General features: G+C 40.5%; 1 protein-coding gene across 8 annotated transcripts in view; it reads right to left on the bottom strand.

The window, feature by feature from the left end:
• Positions 1-20,312, bottom strand: part of LOC103379823 (pleckstrin homology domain-containing family A member 7) — an 88,417-nt gene that overhangs the window by 47,496 nt on the left and 20,609 nt on the right. Inside the window, exon 1 of one of the 8 annotated variants that reach the window (XM_025055918.1) lies at positions 19,321-20,260. The exons of 6 other annotated variants lie outside the window; for them this stretch is intronic. In XM_025055918.1, coding sequence (XP_024911686.1) covers positions 19,321-19,391 — 71 coding nt within the window. In that variant the 5' untranslated portion in view covers positions 19,392-20,260. Of the gene's footprint in view, positions 1-16,598; positions 19,293-19,320; positions 20,261-20,312 lie in introns of those variants that run through there. One more of the 8 variants, XM_025055921.1, reaches the window with a different exon arrangement.

The raw sequence follows: 20,312 nt of genomic DNA, 5'->3' as shown, positions 1-20,312 counted from the left end.
TCTTCTCATCAACAGCTCGCAGCTTGATATGTCATGGTACTGTATGAAGCAGCATATTAAGAAATCTGCCATAATAGATTACTGCACAGTTAGGACTTGAGTGAGAGTTCAGGGCACTGGGCTGTATCAACTTATATCAACTTATATTTTACAGCATGTACTGGTGAGTATGATTAAACTAAAGTTAGGAATTTAGAGCCAGAGAGTGTGGGCTGTTTTCTTTCTAAAGGTGGGGTTGCGGGTTCAATTTCCAATGTGTCCCTGGGTAAGACAGCTAGTGTTTTACTAACCCATATGCTACATTGAAAGGGAAAGTAAAAAATATGTGCTGACCTCCTGCTATTCCCATGCTGGGATCAAAGGAAAGAGTTATCACAGGAAGAACATCTGGCATGAAAGTCTTTGCCAAATCACATATGCAGATCTGATTTTTCCAAACCAAATTTCTTCTAACCAATTTATTTGAAGCTTCAACACACACAGCACATAGAGGCAGTTCATCAGGCCTGATGGTTAGAGTTTGAGAATGGCTCTGAAGATGTAAAAAATTAATTGTCCAAGGAAACTGCAGTGGTTATAGAACAATACTGTGAATATAACAGTCGGGCACTTTAACAGGGTCAAAACTCACGTCTCATTCAGTTCATTTTTATATTTCATTAAGAGATGACTAAAATGTTGGGTTCTTTTTAAATGTGCAAAATGGAACAGAGAAATTGGACAACACACACACGGTTAACAAAAAGCAAGAAAATTTTAAAAAAGTCACTTTGGCACTGAGCTACAGAGATAATCAGCCAAGTCTGTAACTTTGAGGGGAAAAACAACTAAAAACACTAAAAACAAACATATGTTACTGTTAGACTGTTGAATTGTACCGAGCATTTATAACCACCTTAAAAACATTCATAAACATAGATTCTGTTCACAGGCATTTAAACAATATGTGAGGTGAAATGTGAAGTACCTTTTTGTGTTATTAATAATGAAAATAAAGACTGATGATGATAATAACATATGAACAGAAAGAGCTTTTTCCAGCTTTTTCACCTGCTCTGATTAAAAAAAAAAAAAAGTAGATGATAGCACAGAGCTGAGTCAACAACGGCCTGGGAAGTAAATGACACATTTAGAATGATGCGCTAAAAGCACATTATACTGCATTAGCCGATGCCCTTTGACGCCTGCTATTAAAGACCTGGTAAAATGGTAGCTCACATCTCTGGATCTGTAGTCCTGGGCAGAATTATGTGTTTGTGTTTTTCTTTCACTATCACCTGTCGGGAGAATGTGTTCTGGGTACGGCCGTGCATCATATAATAGTACAGAATGTCTGCTTTAAAAAACATTAATGTCAAGAAATAGAAAAGGATGTTTTTTACTGATTAACAGAGAAAGAGAAAGATGAACATTTTTAGTGCTTTTCATCTAGAACCTAATAGAAAAGACACGTCCTAATATTTCAGCAAAGATTGAGATTAATAGTGGGCTTTTGTAGCAAAAAATATTTTTAGGATTTTTTTTTAAAGAAATATTATTCTTACTTTTGAGCAAGAAACTCTATCCCAAGTTGAACATTATTATCTATAACATCTAAATAAAATCTAAAAAATCATTGTTCAGTGTGTCCTAGTGCTCATTAAATGCAGCATAGAGGCACCAGTTATAAAAATGCATTTGACTGGTCCAGCTCTCTCTGCCACCTCATAAAGTTTCATCTCCAGGGAGAACTGAAGCCACTGCTCTAACTTCCCTGCTGGCCCTCGAGCTTTGAGAGACTTACATCATCATCATCATCATCATCATCATCATCATCATCATCATCATCATCATCATGTCTAAAAAAACAAGCCCGACACCCACAGATTCACGTTGACTTTGCTCTTATGATGTTGTGCATGATAATAACGACCACGGTCACGTTGCTTTGGTGTAAATTTTGGAGAATTTAAGAAAGCTCTTCACTGAGTGTAACCTGATGGAAGTTGACAAAAGAAGAGAAGTTCAACTGCTGCAGGCCAAAAGTGGTACTGCATTTGAAACTGCATTTTAAGATGACTTCAGACGTCTGACTATAGGTTGTACATTCAATTTTTGTCATCACGTTACCAGTCCTAGTACTAAGATGACTACAGAGTACTGTAAAAAAAAACATTTTTTTAAGGCAAACTTTATGCAAAACATGGCAGATTCTTCACACCAGCTTCTCAGCAGATATGTTACTTGTGGGAACACCAGAGCTGAGCCAAACTCGTCAGATCATTCACTGCATACACACTCACTCACTGTGTATCCAGCTTTACTGTTTTCTTCACATGGGAAACCTACTGACACGGGAACTTTCATCAGAATGCAGCCTTCTTCTGCTTCTCTCAGGTGGATGAACTGAATATCCGTGGGCATTTTTCAATTCTGAACTCCAACAATTTCTAGTCACTGAAGAATAGCATCCATTGTCTGAACTCTGGCCAACAAGACCAGAGTTCCACTACCTTCCAACCTGTGCCTTTGTTTCCTCCCACTGCACTGCAATCCACTGTGTTCTGAATGTGTGTTTTTCACAGGACCTGGGCTGAGGAGCCTCAGTTCTAAAACGTGGTGGTCTTTCACTTTGAGGCCGACTTCACATGTGACTGTCAGTTCAATAAGTGTGACACTTAATCCGGCATGAAATCAGATCAGCATCACTTATAGCGTGTGGCAGCAGAAGTCATAAACAGACACAGCAGTTGTTCTTCTGCTGTATTTCTGTCAGCGGTTTTCTTCAGCAGTAAACACGGAGGTTTGTTAAAGGTTCAAAACATGCACAGCCTCACTTTCAACTTTGCTGCTTTCTAACTGCTGGTTGTAATTAATGACTTCCCTGTCTGCAGTGGGAGGCCTAATTTGTCTTCTTTTGAGTTTGTTCGTGTGTGTGTGTGTGTGTGTGTCTCAGCGTTTGGCTAACTGACCAGGCATCGTCTCCAACCTCCACCCCCTGCAGCTAGAGCCACAGATAAAATTAACGTCTGTTACACCAAATGCCCAATTAATTTGTCACATCATAAAATTGATTAAAAAAAAACGAGTGCCTCTTTGGTAGCAGTTAGAAACTGTTATAACGTGTTTAGGTCCACATTTCATTCTTTTTCATTTTCATTTCATCACCTCCCTGTAGCTGAGGCAGACTTTGTTCCAAACTCTTAGTTATTCTTCTTAGATGACAGACCTGATCACAGAGTCTCAGTCAGCTGGGTTGTGCTGTAGGCCTCTGTCTTGTCATTTATGGGGGGGTTTAAGCCTTCAGGGTTACATAAACATGTAACCGTCCAAGGCCACGAGTGCACAGCACAACCAGCCTCTCATGTCAACACACATGGTCACACGTATAGATATACGATCCCCCTCGTGGGCTTAGAGAGCGTAGTGCACCTGCTGTGCCATGTGACACAGATGTTCCTCCATAACCTTTAGCAGTTACTCTGCTCCAGTACAGACAACATGAGACAGACAACCACCAAATACATACATTAGAAAAAAAACATTTTATATTTTATTCTCCAACTCTGATCATTGGCATCGTTATCTAAACGTTGTTTGACCATAATTTAATTTAAAACCACAAATAACTTCTTCACCATCACTCACTCACACAGTGTTTGTTCAGCAGCTGTCACTTTGTTTGCTGGAGTTGCCGTGAACATGACATTTATTAAGGGCGGCTGTTGAAACATTCATGTCAATTACACGTAATGGTGCCTGTGTCTGCATACCAGAACACACAATCACACACAGCACATAACCCCTAATGTACATATTATTAGATCATCGACACTAAAATGGATCTCGCAACGAACAGTTTTGGACGACAGCACCCCCTATCTCCAAATGTCCTGAGGCTCGAGCTGCAGCTCATGGTTATTTGTAGAGTGGAAAAGTTGGATAATGAGTAGGTTGTCTACTCATTATTTTTGATAAAAGTACAATCTTCCTCTTCTTCTTTCGACTGCCTCCTCTGGAGATCACCACAGCATCATCTGCCTCTCCCTGTCTTCTCTACCTCTGCACCAATAACCCTTTTTTCCTCTTTCACTACATCCATAAATGATCTCTTGGTTCTCCATCACTCGCTCTTCTATGGCAGCTCCATCTCCAACATCCTGCGACCCATAAATCCAGCATCACTCCATTTTATCTCCATCCCGCTCCACCCTGAGTGTCCCTCTGTTTTGCCCATTTCTGCTCCTGTCCCCTCTGGTCACACCAGGTGAAAATCTCAGCATCCTCATTCCTCCCACCCTCAGCTCAGCCTTATGTCTGTAGGCAAAGCCGTACATCACACACGATTCACCCCTGACGCTCGTCTCCATCCATTCCACCCTGAGAAAATCAGCCACATGTTGAATGTGCTGTCTCATCCACAAGCTAAAGAGGTTCAGCTTCACAGTTTAGAGTTAAAACAGATTTAAACAAACACAGTAACTCACAGTATTTCTTAAAAATGCATTTTTCTGAGGGGGATCCTGATTCCGACATATGCACAGTCTAATATAAAACAACCTAATTTAACCCAAGACAAAGCACCAGCATCATTTTGTCCGTTGAGCTGCAGCTTCTGCCTTAATGTCTTCTATGTAATTAAACCACAGGCTGTGAAGGAAAGAAGAAGAAAGAACCATCAAAAACATCTTTGAAGCAGATGAAAATCTGAAACTCCCAGTGACCCCAGGAAAAAGTTGCTAACTACGTGTACTGAACCAGACTGACTGATGTGGGGTCGTCCTGTCTCAGAATGTCCTGATTTGCTGTTCAAGAATTGTCTAATGTTTTATCCAAGGTGAGCGTTAATGTGACAAAGACTGAGCGATGTTAAGACGCTGCACATTTTCTTTTACTGATGATGGACTAATAAATGTCACCATCATTATTAAGCACACCTGTGTCTGACAGTGACAGACGGTTCAAAACAAGGATCTGTTAGCTTTAACCGCCTCTGATGAATAGCAGGAATATTTCTTCATGCGGCTGACACACACACACACACACACACACACACACACACACACACACACACAGCCTGTGTTCCAACAGACGAGCTGCAGACAGAGTCTTTCTAAATGGTTCGAGTGAGTGAGTGGGTGTTTTTTCTCCGGTCAAAGGTCACATTTATTTAAAGGCCTTTTTCTACATGAAATGTGTTTGAAGTGAAGCGCGGGAGGACAGGACTGAGAGCTGCCAGAGCGGTGTGTGAAAACACACCAAGAACAGGACATTCACAGCACAGACTGCACCTGTTTTACACTGTACTGTATGTACACGTGTGCAGTGTGAGGCGTGAAGAGGGTCAGCAGTGATGTCTTCATTCCCAATGTACAAGGATGGGAGTGTTAATGTGTTCTTTGGTGGTACTACTGTAGTACTGGTGTGGTGTAGAGTAGTAACTGTAAGTAATCTCTAAATCTCTCAATTTATCATCAAAAAATGTATTACCAATAAGTCACTGATCTTTAACTCCATAGTCCTTTGACAGTGTCACGAACATGAAAGAGAAAAGATTCACTCCCTCTGGCTTTTTTCCTCTCAAATTTTCAAATTCAAATTAAGAGGCTCTGCTCAGCGCTCTATAAGATTGCACCCAGATGCAATCAACTCACACTTCAACACCCCCCCTCCCCCCCCCCGCAGTCATTATCGACTTATCGTTGAAAACAATTCATCTAAGTGCCACAATTGGCTCCAGAGCCAGATGCACTAATGGAACCTGCCTGGAGCGAATAAACAAACTGTTCCAAACCACGTCAAACACTGACTTTCCTGCTCCTAAAGTAGAGGACTGTAAACCCCTGGAATAAAATTGTTCTTTGTCTCACTTTAGACTGTCTCTGATGCACTCGCCCACAGGAGAAAATCAATTGCAGAGTTCACAGACCCAAAGCCAGCACTTTCCCACTGATTTAAAAAAAAAGGTCAGTAAACAAACACACACACACACATACACACTCCTGCCAATAACAAAGACACTTTATTGCAGGGCCTAATGTCTAAATAAACACTTCCTAATTGAGTTGCACAGCGCCGCAGCCACAAACAGATTCCTGATTTGATCTCAGCACAGGTGGATTAAAACATCCTCAGTGTTCAGTTACAGCTGAACACTGCAGAGCGGCTCACCCAGAGTCCAACAGGCCGACGGTCTGTTTTCAACCTTCATGCAGCTGTCACCAAAATTACTCACAACAAAAAAAATCTTGTTAAAGACTGAAATGTCCATGAGACCGTGTCCCTGTGTGTGTCCCTGTGTGTGTCCCCTCGTTTGTGACCGAAGGGCAAAAATAGCTCAATAGATCTGAACAAAAACCCTGAATTAGGCACAAATTTAAACATAACTTTGTCATTGAATGACAATAACATATAGCAATAGAACCAACTTGATACTGTTTTTAATGTTTGAATGGAAATGCATCTGTATATCAACTCATTTTCATCTTCATCATCTTATTCTGCTTCTTCCTCACTGCAGCTTTTGGTGACCTGATCAGACCACAGCTTTGTCACTGTGGTCACAGCTGTGCTTACAGCTGATTAGACTGTTTCAGGGTGGGAGGGGTGTTCAGGGAGAACTGACCAATCAGAGAACACTGTTTGAAAGCGGGTCAAAAGTTGAAACAGTAGGTCAGACAGAGGATAAAATGAAAGAATAAAACCCAGATTTTCTTTTTTGTCCTGAATGTTTTTGAACTGTCAGGTCACAAGTAAAATTGTATTTTCTTTATCCAAACTCTATCCCAACAAACCTTTGACAAGACATCAAATGTAGTGTGAATATCAATGTGAAAACATGCTGTAATCAGTGCAGGCAGCCTCTGAGAGGAGCTGCTGCTGTTCTGTTAATGAACACGCAGCTCAGTGGCATTGATCTAATATTAAAATAAAATAAAAACAATAACAGGAAGCTAGAGGCAGAACTAGAGGCAGCATCCAGAAAAGCACATGCTGTAACTTTGTTCTTTTTTGTTGTTTTACCTTGTGTAGTCCACAGCTACGCGTCTTGGTCTCTCGGCTTTTCCAAACATCTAAAAGTGACCACATGCTGCATGCACTCCATACTACGCCTGTCTGTAACATACCAACTTGGTACTATAAGGAGTGAAGCTATGGAATACAATCTGACTACTAAAGCTGGACACATACACACAGACCAAGTCGCTCTGCTGTATTTCTTGAAAAGCAGCGACTGTCAGTCAGATCCTTCCTTGGTCCAGGGAACATAAGACAGTCACACAGCTGGTTGAGCTCGTCATTTTTATCACCACCATCACAGATTTTTCAGCAATCATAAAAAAAAAACCACACAAAGTATACCACCTACTCAGCCACCCACACTTGCATCACAGATACAAACAGCCTCCATTATCTGGTTTTCTCCCACTCCACTCCTATCAAACGCTCGTCCAGTTACTCTGTTCCTCACTGGCATTAATGCCCCCTGTCTGCTTCAAAGATGGTAGCAGTCACCAAAAGTAGTTCAAAAATATAAATCCAACAACAAATCTGTGCAGAATACTATCAAAGCACGTAAGCAAATTAATGTAATGTGGGTTGTTTAGGTTGAGTTTTATGGGTGGTTTATGGTTTTGTACCTGTACTACAGGTTAAATGCAGTGAGAGCAGAAACTCCTTCCATACAGCAACAAAGCAACGGTAATAATAGAGAAAATAATCCAATTTATTATACAGATTTGTTGGGTTCACACCAATACAATATGTAATTATCATCAGAGAGTAGAAAAGACGATATTTCTAAGGTATCGAGGTCAAGATATTGGCATGAATGAATTATATGAATATAAATATGGTATCAAGTTATCCCTGGTTTTCAAACAGTGTTCAGTGTTGATTAAATGTGGATCAAATGGTTAATGAATGCTGAATGTACTTTATAAAAATGTAATTCTGTTTATTTGCCTTTAACATAATGACTTCAAACCTGAAGACATGCATCTGGTAAGGTTGCCTTTTAAATGGATTTAACCACATGTTCAAAAGCAGAAATGATGGCCCAGATATATACATCATCACTGGCAGACCCACTGGCCCAGTGGTAAATCATCAAGGCCTCCTCAACACAGCACACCCTTTATGGTTTCACCAGACAGCAGTTAAGAGAGTGTTCATCCTCCGATACCACACCAATAAAGGGCAGTGCAGCGACAGGCAGCTAGTGTACAAAGCATCATTTTGCTCTTCACATCACAGCAGGTTTATGATTCCAGGCAGCCCACCAACTCACCACCATCTCTCTGCTACAGTGTGACCCAGTAAAATAGAAAAAAAAGTATCTCCCGCAGAGCAGAGAAGAACCAGGGCATTGAATTAGCTCTGCTGGCACACACAGAGGAAGGCAGTGCCAGTAATAACAGCAGTATACACCGGCATCACTCGCATCACTGACATACTGTAGTGAGGCTGCTGCCAAACGACCCGTTGGACATCAGCTCTGCATGTCCGTCACTGAGTCTGCAGTGCTAATACAATGGAATTCACCACAGTTTGAGGGAATGTTGCACTGGAACAAACAGTGAGTAGAAAATGCCAAAAAAACAAAATACAAGATGAGAAATGATAAAAGAGCAGGATATTACAATGCACACAGAATTTAATACACAGTGGGAAAGCAAAATGAAGGGCATAAATCTAAAGCTCTGTGGTGAAATTATTAGGCAGTATTTTATGCTGCAAATAAACACGTTATGATTAATCTTAGTGCAGTTGGAACTGATGAGATCCACCGTACGATATGGAGCGAAGTGGTGTGAAAACCTCTTTTCATTTTTAATAAACTCTAATGAGATATCCATCAGTGTTTATTAGACGACCGGACACGACGTCAGCCTTTACCACGTCTCTGCAACTGATTGTGCCAGTCAACAAGTTTAAATTATGTTGGAAATTAAACGTTTATTAAAAAGGTCAATCATAAAAAAAGGCAGCAATTTATCTGCAGCTGGATTATGTGGACATAATTTAATGGAAGCCATTCGTTTTATGGAACGTATGATCTTGCAGGGGACATGAATATAATTCAATTACATCCTGGAATACTTTTGAAATTTTTTCAGCTAAATGATTGCTCAGCAAACGTAGCCTGCTCAGTTATACATCATCAGTCCTCCCCTCTCTCCAAGTACCTGACATCAGCCTTTGTACTACAGGAGGAAAAATAATTGTCAATGTTTTTTTACAGACTCATACTGTAAACAAACAACAAAATTTGTACTTTGTACTGTACTGCATTTAACCCAGATATCTAAAGATACTTTAGCAGCAAACTATAGCTGTTTTTTTAATTAAGCTTCAATAATGTGTCTGTGCAGCCGAGGCTGAAAGACGCCAGCGATGCTTGCCATGACACAATGTGTATTTGTTTCGATATAGTTATTGCGCTCTTGACTCTGTACACTTGCCCGTGAGCAACAAAGGCTCGGTCACTGACACAATAATTTAAATTTGTAGAGGGATAAAAAATCTAATTACACAGGCCACTTGCAGGAGCACTTCCTGAAAATTAGAGCACTGCTTGTTCCGACACTTGTCCAAGTTTTAATCAGCTGCGACATTCTGGCCCCCTGCCTCATCGTCTGTCGCACAGCAAATAGCCACTCGCTACTGAGCTGAGGGAGAGAGCACCAATGTAATGTCTTTATATCGAGCAAATGCACTGTAATAATATGCACATGCATTGAAAAAGGATGACAAAGGAATGAAGCGCTGAGGATTAGCGATACCGTTCTTGAAAATGCAAGTGCCCTGTGACCGCATGTGAGATACTTTATATTTATATATATTCTGATACATAGTTCGCTTTGGAATAGAATAAGTCCCAGGACAGTAGGCACATTTGCATGTTATCTTAAATTTGGCAATAAAATTGAAGAGTGATTCCCTCATGTCTGGTTTTTTTTTTTCTGCACACAAAGCTGTGACTGTTTATATAATTTTACCTGAATCGCAAAAAAAAAACTCAATTAAAAACAAAAAACAAAAGCAGTTGCCATCATTTTTGCCATCATGTTTAACATGTTGTTAAACATCAAATAACCAGTATCTAACTGCACCATCTCCTAACCTGTGTGTCCTATACTGGTGTAAACATGACATCATTTCTTCTGTCTGTGAAACATCAGGGCTCACAGCACATAAACAAAGCTGGACGGGTGGAGCTGGTTGTAATCAGGCAGCGACAACAAAAAAAGTAACTGTTGATTGAATCAACTGTTAAGTCATAATTCCAGACCAGTTTGGCACCGTGAGGAGTCGAACTGCCATCAACCTTTTTAAAAGTTAAAAGGATTAGAAGTCAAGTCTGGGTTGGTTTTTTTTTCCAGAAATGAACCAAAGTAACAAGTGTGACAGAGAAGCCATGTTTGGTTAGCTCTACAACAGCAGGAGCGCTCTCTCTCTTAGAGAAATGTCTCCAGCCACAGTTGGCGCTCTTCTCTTTGAGGTGATCATATTTTCATTGATTCCAGTAAAATCCACCTTTGTGCTCCCTTCGCTTCATGTGTAGAACTATTTTTAGAGCCTCCTGCTGGCTTGGCAGTGTACCGTGCCCGTGACCTTTCTCCTCCACTGCGTCTCCTGTCTCCACTTTTACTTTAACAATGAGTGTTTTCCCTGTCCTCACCACTCAATGCCTTGTTTTCAGCTCAACGTAAAACTGTGCTCTTCCACGCGAGTCAATATGACTGGTTTGGATTATCATGTTCAAAGACTAACACTGTAACCAAGGAGAAATACGCCTTTTTGGTTTACCTTAGCAACATACAGTATATTGCTGTCTAAATGTGGGAAGGGAAAATGTCAGAAAAGGCCAGAAAACAAAGTGCTGTTGTTTTGGCTACAAAAATGTATCTGTATCTTCATCAACATCTTTTCTCTAGTATCTGAATTAAGGCCCAGCTGCAGACCTCGCCATGAGATTCAGGTTCCTCAGGCAGATGTATGGGTTATCAAATAGCCATGAGAGTTAATTGCAGTGGCACCAAGTAAGAGAGCTAAGATTCTTCAGCCCTGATGAGCCATTCTGCCTTGATGAAATCAAAACCAGGACTGTGAGATGGACAGATTTAAGAGTGCTATAATAGTCGGTGTCCAGAACAACCAATCAGCAACAGCACAGACGTGCAAAGACAAACTCTCAGCTCTCCAAACCTTCACGAGACTGCTTCGGGTCTTTCGGTTGCCATGGCTGCACTGAATTATGATCAGTGGAAACAAGAAGGGTCTTATTAATCCTATTTCATAGGTTTAAAGTGGGGTTCCTCCTTTACTCCTTGTTGTAGAATAATTCAATATCAGAGTGTGGGTTTCTCAGCTGACCTCCAAGTGGTAACTGCAACCAAAACCTGCTTTCTCAGAATGTTTGTGTGTGTGTGCAATCATGCATGTGTGTGTGATGAGACAGCAGCTTTTGGCCAGGCAGGGACATGGAGACTGACAGCCTGGCATGCTAATAGAAGAAAAGTCCACACTGCATTTAAATTCAAAACACTTCACTGACAGGGCCTGTCTCTGAGCGTGTGTGTGTGTTTGCATGAACACATGGATGCAGGGATGGATGTGTGTTTAAAAACAAACATGCTGATTGATTTGAACAAGGCTCAGTGTTTTATAATTGTTACACTTCTACATTCTCAGGAGTTTCCATCCACGATCAGCTCTTATTCCGTTTTCCTAAATCTGACTGAACAAGGTCTCATTTCATTGAATAATCAGATGTGTAATGAAACAGTGTTTTCGTCTTTGTAGAATTATCTCAGATGTTTTGACACCAGGTCTCAACCTGCTTCTTTGCCTCTTCTTAAGGAATTCAATTATTAATTTTGCGATAAGAAAAAAAAATCAAAAAATTGAAAAGTAGATTATTTATAAAAATACACAATTGAAAAGAGTGTTAACGACAAAGGACATGAATCGCAGAGAGTGAAAATTGATTGGAAGGGACAGACATTATGAGCTTTTACCAGAGAGGCAGACACTCTCACTTAAACATTTCTCATTTCATGCCAACTGACATTGTTATTGATGCAGAGAATTGCTTGTAAATGCCATTCAGGAGGAGCATGACATTTAATATAATTGAATCAAATATCTTTCTTGGAAATTAAATTTATGTAATATAGTCAGGCCGCAGGGGATTTAAGTTATAAAACTGCAAATAAACCAGCTGTATGAAAACCCAAGGTTGACCTGGATCAGACTCTGGGTGTCATTGGTTTCTCTAGTCCTTGTAACGTTGAGAGGGTCAGCAGGGCTGAGAAAACCGCTTAAAAGGTTTTAATGATCTAAAAAAAAAAATCACCAAGAATTGTTGTAGTAACAGTCGATTAAAGACTTATAAAATAACAACAACAATTGTGATCTTAAAAAAAAACACTTTCAGCTTGTCCCTTCAACAAGGGGTCACTACACAACCAGTACAAACAGTGAATTGAAAAGATACTGGATGGAACACAGACTGGTATAAGGGAGTTCATCTGTCTGCACTCATCTGCAATCCATTTGACAATTGTGTCAGTCAGCATGACAGCTGAGACCTTCTGGTCTAACACAAGCCAAGTCTCTGACCTTCAGTTGAAAACTCCACAATTGCTTGCTGGGAATTCAGGTGGTATTTTGAGCTCAAAGTGCTTTGTTAAAACTTTAAACCCTTTCCACAGTGTGTGTAAAGACACACTACATTTACTACGGTTAACGTGATCATTTTGAAATACTAATTAGGAAAGTAATACATCCATCTAAATGATGATGTTTCTGTCACCAAACCCCTGTGATGCCCAAAACACCCCGAGCTAAATGAATGAGGAGGGTTGGTGAGAATGAGCATCCAAGAAGTATTATTATGGAACTGCAGATAAAGGTTATAGTGATACATTTATTACTGAACCCATTTAAATGTCAGGTATGTTCAGAAATGTGAGCCTTGATCTAAACCTAAATGTGAGTCAGACCTGAACATGATCGTGAGACACTGGGAGAATACGTATGTATGTAACTGAAAAGACTGTTTTCATTCAAGAGTTGATTTTCGTTCAAGGCTCATATAGGTTCTAGGTAAAGGTAGTGGTGCTAAAAATAGCATCTGTTCAAGCAAGGTCACGAGTCAGAGTAAAACTCATTCCAAACTTCATGTACTGTGGCCACATTCAAACCTTCACTGAAATTTAACTTCAAAGACGTGACATTTTAGAGCACAGCTGAGAAATGGAGGCTCTCCTGAGTCATGGTCTTTTTAATTTAGTGGATCTATTTTTAGGGAGCGACTGCCAGTGAATTGATAACGATATGAACCTCGGGGGCAAAATAAGGATATGTAATAGCTCGTTATGCTTCATTAAGAGGGTGAAGAGAGGAATACAATCTATACCCACTGACACCACAGGAAAACGCCTCAGTTCTGCACGAGTGCACGTGTCCACTGAGGCGACACTGAGACAAGATCATTCTTGTTTTATGTTGTCGTAATAGAAAGTCAAATTAACACGTTTCCACTGTTCCTTTTGTTTTACTTTAAATAAGGTTTTCTCTAAAGCCGACATGTCCAACATAACAACAAAGTGAAATCAATTAAATGCTAATGTGAGTTCTATTTCAGTAAAAGTACAGAACCAACCAGACCCCTGTGGCCTCACTGAAGTAATACATCTGTATTATTCATTCAAAAATCATTCAAAAAATTGAATAAACCTCTTTAAACCAGAAACTGGCACTGATGATATAATGAGGCAATAAAGCATACAATAAGCTTTTCACTCACATCGTGTGTGCTGAATCAAATGAAGTGAGTCTTCAAAAGAGCAAAAAGGAAACAAAGGAGTTGTAACATTAATGCAGGTCTGAAAAGTTCTCTACCAAGTGAACAATTTGAGAATTAGGCTCTAATTAAAAGCAGTAGTCCAGAATCTGCCACTTGTAACATTTGAAGTTACAGCAAGTCAAAGAAAAGATTCTATACATCATTTTCTTTGTGCTGAACCTAGCTTCCTAAATTCTCCACAGTCCAGTCCAGCACAGCCATTTTAAACAGTGAGGAAAAGTTGAGTTTTAAATCTGGCAAATCTCTGTCGACCCTCGACAGCAGTTTCAGATTTGATGTGAATGTTAGAAACATTCAAAGAAGAGCATAAATGTAAATAAATGCTTTAAAAAATGTTCCATGGCACGAATGTATGTCAGTGATCCCCGCCTGCGTTCAGCCACTTAGAGTAATGTGATAACAGTCAAGTGTTGGATCAGGATTTCACAAACAAACCAACTGACATCACAAACGTTAGATTTAGCTACACTGACTGTTGCTATGCCTTATCAAACCAGAAGATCTTTAGATGGTTTAAAAGTCAACTACAGATGACCAATAATTTCACCGTTAGTACTGAAGAGGCCGATGCTCCTTGAGCTGGTGATGACTCCTTCATGGGTCAAATGCAAAACCATTTGCAAGTCAGTGGAAGTGGGCAACTGGGTGTAATAGGACAATCATTTCAAATGGTCTGCAGAGTCTATGGCAAAGGAGGGCGTCATAGTACAGACAACAGAAACAACGTGGAGGCAGCCACGAAAACAGACAACAGCCGTGAACAGGGTTGAACACCTACTGGTGAGTTTGCCCAAAAGACGGTTTTTGTTTTAAGACCCAAACTGTCCATCGGTGAGTTTATGTAACAACTGAAAGTCTGTGGAAGTAGCCGAGATTTTATAACTATCCATTAGTGTACAATGCATTCTCTGATTACATGTAAAGCTGCAGCAAAACAGGCACAAATATGAGCTGAGCTGCCCACACAGCTGGAGCCAGCATAATAGGAAACTCGACATTGGCCAGTGCAAACAGACGAACAAATTAAGACTGGGGAGCATGCTGGAATCAACAGCCCACACGTTGAGCTGTGGCATGGAATTATGGGATTGTTTCCTTCTCACATCACTGAGAAATCTGCAATTTGTCTACACAAAGTCCTCTTAAATGAGCAGCATCAGAGAGTGGCGCTATTTACTCTTCAATTTGACACCGAAAAGTAAAGTAAAATAAGCTTCTTGTATTTCCATCTGAAAATGGATCATCTTGGTCAGAAAGGACCCAGGTTATCTGTTTACAAAACTTAACAACCATCCTTTTCACGATGGCATCACTCCCAGAGACCACTAGTGTCAAAAAGGTAAATCCACAGCCGCGTCATCCGTCTCTTTAGTGCAGCTTCACTTGGTTCTGCAGCTGTGACAGGTCAATACTGTGTGACGCAAGAGCTCCATCCCAGAGAGAGATTTATAGTGAAGTTATTTTGTCTAGCTGTCGCTCACATCAAACCTCCAGCCTCAGCACTCTGTCAACGCTCAAGAAGACGACAGGGTGGCTGCAAAGTGAATGATACATTCTGCTGGAGAATAAAAATGAAAATGGACGGATGGATGTTTTGTGAAAGTTTCCCTCTATGTATTGTAATAAGAAGAAAAGTGATATCTGTTAAAGTTGGTCTGTGGCTCATACTCTGCTGTCTAGACCTGATATTAATTTCCTGTTACAGCAATACGTTTGTATTCCAGGACAAAAAAATCTGACTCGTATTTTCTTTTATTTTGAATGAAAACGGAAGAGAAATGAGGAGGATGAAATGTGAAAAAGACTTCATTTACAAGAATCCAGCAGCCAGGGACCTTTTCTTTTAAAAAGTCGTTTCTTTTCAGGTGAGCCAGGGACCTTTTCTTTTAAAAAGTCATTTCTTTTCAGGTGTCCTTGTACTCATTTCAGCACTTCTATCACTGGGCTGTGAGCTGTGTGCACACAATTTGAGTTTTGCCTTAAGATAATCAAAGGACACAAACTTTACTTCAAAGGTTCCTCTCTGTCCTTAATGAACAAGTTATCCTTTCGTGTAAACATGTTCTAAGACCTCTAATATAGTTGTATGATTACATTTGTCGTACCAAATGTAACGTCCATGTTCTTGGAGGTGATTACCACACACTTAAAAGCAACTCAATGTTTTATCAGACTCAGAATTAGTACTGTAGATATAGCCAAGTTCATTCATCCATGCAAGGAATGTAATGTTTTAGTTCTGCCCCAAGTTATGATTCCAAACCTGTCCCTGCATCAAGCACTCATAAATCCAACTAGAAAAACCATCACTGAAAACAAACAAAAAAAACTAAGTGAGGTCAACTGACAAAAAGCTCAGATTAAAAACATTTTAATCACATCACATGAGTTCATGCTCATGAACATAACTGTGGTCAAGTTAGCGCTGCATGTCATGTCACTAGGACAAGGGATAAAACCTGCAAACTAGTGACCATCTCAGTGTAAGGTTATATCATCTTTATCAATTAAATAGCATATTAAAAAAGACATAGTGTCTATGATGAAGGTGTGAAAATGACTTCAGTTGATGGATATCTTTCAGAATGTGACAGCAAAACCTCCGATCTAGTCTCCAGTAAAATTCATTAACAACACATCATTCTTTAAAACGTTCAAACACTCGAAAAACAACACACACAGACACACAGTTCTATCAACAATGTGACACAGACACTGGACCTCATTAGGATTTCGCTCTCACCTCGTGTTACTGTTCCGGCTGACGATGCTGGATTATACTAGATTAGTGGACCAAACAGTGGATCTTAGCTACGGAACTTCCTCAAACAGCAAATGAAGGTGTCGTCATTCAAACGTACACACGCTGTTTTATTCAGCCGGAGAATGAAGGCAGAGTCTGGGTGTCAATAGCGTGTCTGTTGACATGTGAGGGAATCATTAACCTGAGCTGCCATCGCAGGGGATCACTGAGCTTTTGTATTCTCTGTGATACTGTCGGTGTTTTTTCTCTTGTATGTCACGTTGTCATTCTTGGGCTTTTTTTTTCACACAGGCAGCAATGTAAAAATGAACTCTGTCATCTTATATTAAATGCATTTATTAAGTTATGCTGAAGGCGTATCTGGAGAAAATCAGAGATCTTCAGGTGTGATCCAAAAACCCGTAATAAGGCCTTTATTATTCCCCCTTGTCTGTGTAATCGAAATTTCACCATTTTTAATACATTTTGGAACATTCTGCTGCAATGTGTATGTAAATAGACGAAAATATGAGTTAAGAGGCATGAAGTGATTTTTGTTTTCTGAAGCAGAAATAACCGAATTTCAACAGTCATTACACTTAAAAATACTAAAAAGTCAACAAAGACAAAGGTACTTTTGAGTTATAATAGTGAAAACTTAATTCAATTTGTTGAACAGACTAGAAATATATACTTGCAATAAACATAAACATTCACAGAGGTTCTTTGAAGACTGTTATAGTATGAAAGGAGCACCAACCAAAGACTTCATAAACAAAGATACCTGAAGTACTTAAGGTAATGTTCTGTCCACTGCTCATTTCATAATTAGCTCCTGAGCCAAAAAAATGTGGGCACCGCTGCATCAGACTAAACAACTACGCTACTGTAATGGATGTAATGGGTCCTTCATTACAGCCAAGTACTGCATCAAAAAATGCTTTCAGGGACTGATTCAAAAGAAGAAGTCATAGATAAATCAGACTCTGCCTGGAATGAGGTCACCTGAGATGGACCCACAAGACTAAGGCTGTGTTCCGTGGTCAGATGAGTCCAGATTACTGCATGTTTTAAAAAATAAACTGAATTGTAGAGTGTTGCCTGATAAACCGTTTTGTTCTGCAGCATTACCAAAGTACAGATGTCAGGTTAACTGAATTTATAGAAGGTGCACCAACATTTTTGAAAATGTTTTCATTGGGTCATTAACAACATCTGTTGGTGGTCTAGTAGTTCAGTTTAGACACTTTTACTGCCGAGGCTGGGCCTTGATTCCTGGTCAGAGAATAAATCGTAAAAGGATAGGGTTTGATACAGACTATATATATATGTAGGTTTGAATCCCATCCTGGCTGTAGGTTGTTGTGAGTTGACTAATAAGAAATAAATCTCCCCAGATATTGGTTAAATGCAGCAAACAAATTTCATTCTCTGTCTATTTACAATGTCCAATTAAAATGACCTCCCACGTTTCTTGCTATTTTTGGCCCTTTTTTAAATGATGCTGTGCATATTATTATTTGATGTAGTACAGGTTTGTGATTATTATGACATGATTGGGCTTCAGGTCCAACAGTGTGAGTCAGAGTACTTCACCATGAGAGACTAGAGTGGGAGTGAATACGCAGCAGTGCCGTTATTTGTTTCATAGCTCAGGGCTACTTCCTGGATTCCTGTGTGTTCCCTCAGTACACTTTCTCACTTTTCTGGCTGATCTGACAGGTCACTGACCTGCGCAGTGGTCTGAGGTATGACTCACTCATCAGCTAAATCCCTCTCTTTTTCCCCTGGTGCTGACGACTCACAGCCCGTGCTGCTGGTGAGAACCAAGACAGGCAGAGCCACAGAAGCCCCCAGTCCATAAAGACAAACAGTGGTCCCAAGCCTGTTGCCTCCAGATATCATGACTATCATTTCTGCAGGTGTTAATTTTCATAATCTTTTCATTATGCTAGGCCATACAGCTATAAATGCTCTAACTAGTTCGGGTGATTCAGTCTTCTGGTGCCGGAGATCCAGCAGCGGCAGCAGAGATTAGACATTATTACAGTCTATAGCAGGCTCGGAGGTGTAGGTAGGTGTGTGTTCTCCCCTCAGGGATGGAGGATTGATGTTGTTAATCTGAGAGTGGGTCACATTTGAAAGCTTTTGATAAATGTAATGATGTCATTACTGCCACGGGAGTTGAGGCAGAAACAAAATGGTAAAATCTTACATAAGATCACTTTGAAACCAGTGAGTTTCAGAATGAACGAAATAAAAATAAGTTATGGTAATTTTGTGATAGAACAGACGGGTCAACAACAGGATCCCATTCATCTCACACTTGCAAACATAGCCACCATTCTTCTGCACAAGTTTAACCAGTTTCCTGGTTCGGTTACAACAACATTCCAGAGAAACAGGTCTGTTTACACTCTGGCTTTAGGAAACACTAAGTCCACAGACAGGTACAAGAGAGATGCACTGAACTAGATTACCTCAAGAAACAATTAGTATAATTATTTTACTAATCCAAACACAACAGCTACAAATGCATTTCAAACGCCCACGACAGGTCCCAGTAGTTATAACGATGTCATTCTCAGGAATGGTAAATACAGTGTTTTCTTCAAGGTCAAAAATAATGACAGCTAAGACACAGCCAGAGCTTAAAGTAACAGAACACTGTAACCACAGAGAAAACAGAAACTGAGTGCCGGTACAAGTTGAGATAAATTACCTGCAGGGCACATCGTAGAAAGGATATCCAGCATGAGGTATGTGATTGCAGTATCCAGACTGACTCCACATGGTGCTCCTCTTCTTTAACACAGTATTACCGCTGTTACCGCTGTTAGGCTTTCTGTTTCTAGTACTGAGGAACAGGACTCAGGCTGCCAAAGTAACAATCAACGTCTCTTTTCACGTCTCTTGAGTGGATCCATGGGAAGAAAACAAGAGAAGAGCAGAGATTACCGAGAAGAGTAGGCAAGGAAATGCGTCAAGGAACCGAGCCCAAAGAGACGGAGAGAGAGAGGGGGGATGATGATGTCAGGTGAGTCAAGTCTGGTGTGGTTTACACACCTGAAATGACGCCAGCTCCTGAAGCTACCTCCCCCTCTCCCCCAGATGAAACCCCAGCTACTCAGCAGAGTCTCAGACGATAGCCTCAGGTGAAGTCTGACATCACAGGTAACTCTTTTATTCCAGCGCCGAGACAGTCTCTCTCCTTCTCATGTCAGGTAAGAGCGGGGTTAACGGCCGTGTCTGTGGTTGTTCTCTCCGAGTTGTAACATTTGCCAGTCAAACTAAGTGAAACAAATATCTCTACTTCAGATCTCAACCCTTTGTCTCGAAGGGTTTGTAACAGATTTAAATCAGTTTCATTTTTCTCCTTTTCCTCTCTTGATTCCAGGTAGAAAGGTTCTTCAATATGAGCAGGAAATTCTCTCCCAAGTTAAAAGGCAACCCGTGCTGCCTCTTCCTGAAGCCGGCAGGCTGCGCATCGCTCCACACTGTCAACTGGGTCTCTGAGGAAGCCAGCACAGGCACGAGCGCCTTTTCCTGCAATCACTGACTCCCCACTGGCTGCACAGCCTCACACACAACGGCAGTGCACAGTGGTGAACCACTGATCACACTCTCACAATAAGGGAGAGAGAGAGGGGGAGAGAGAGAGAGAGTAAGGAGACAGAAAGAGAAAAAGACGGATCGAGAAAGAGAGAGGGAGGG

Source organism: Cynoglossus semilaevis, chromosome 6 (genome assembly GCF_000523025.1).
Source record: "Cynoglossus semilaevis isolate Cse_v1.0 chromosome 6, Cse_v1.0, whole genome shotgun sequence".
NCBI classification, from domain to species: Eukaryota; Metazoa; Chordata; class Actinopteri; order Pleuronectiformes; family Cynoglossidae; genus Cynoglossus; species Cynoglossus semilaevis.
The sequence above is the reverse complement of the archived record's forward strand: the minus strand, read 5'-3'. Positions and strand labels throughout refer to the sequence as shown.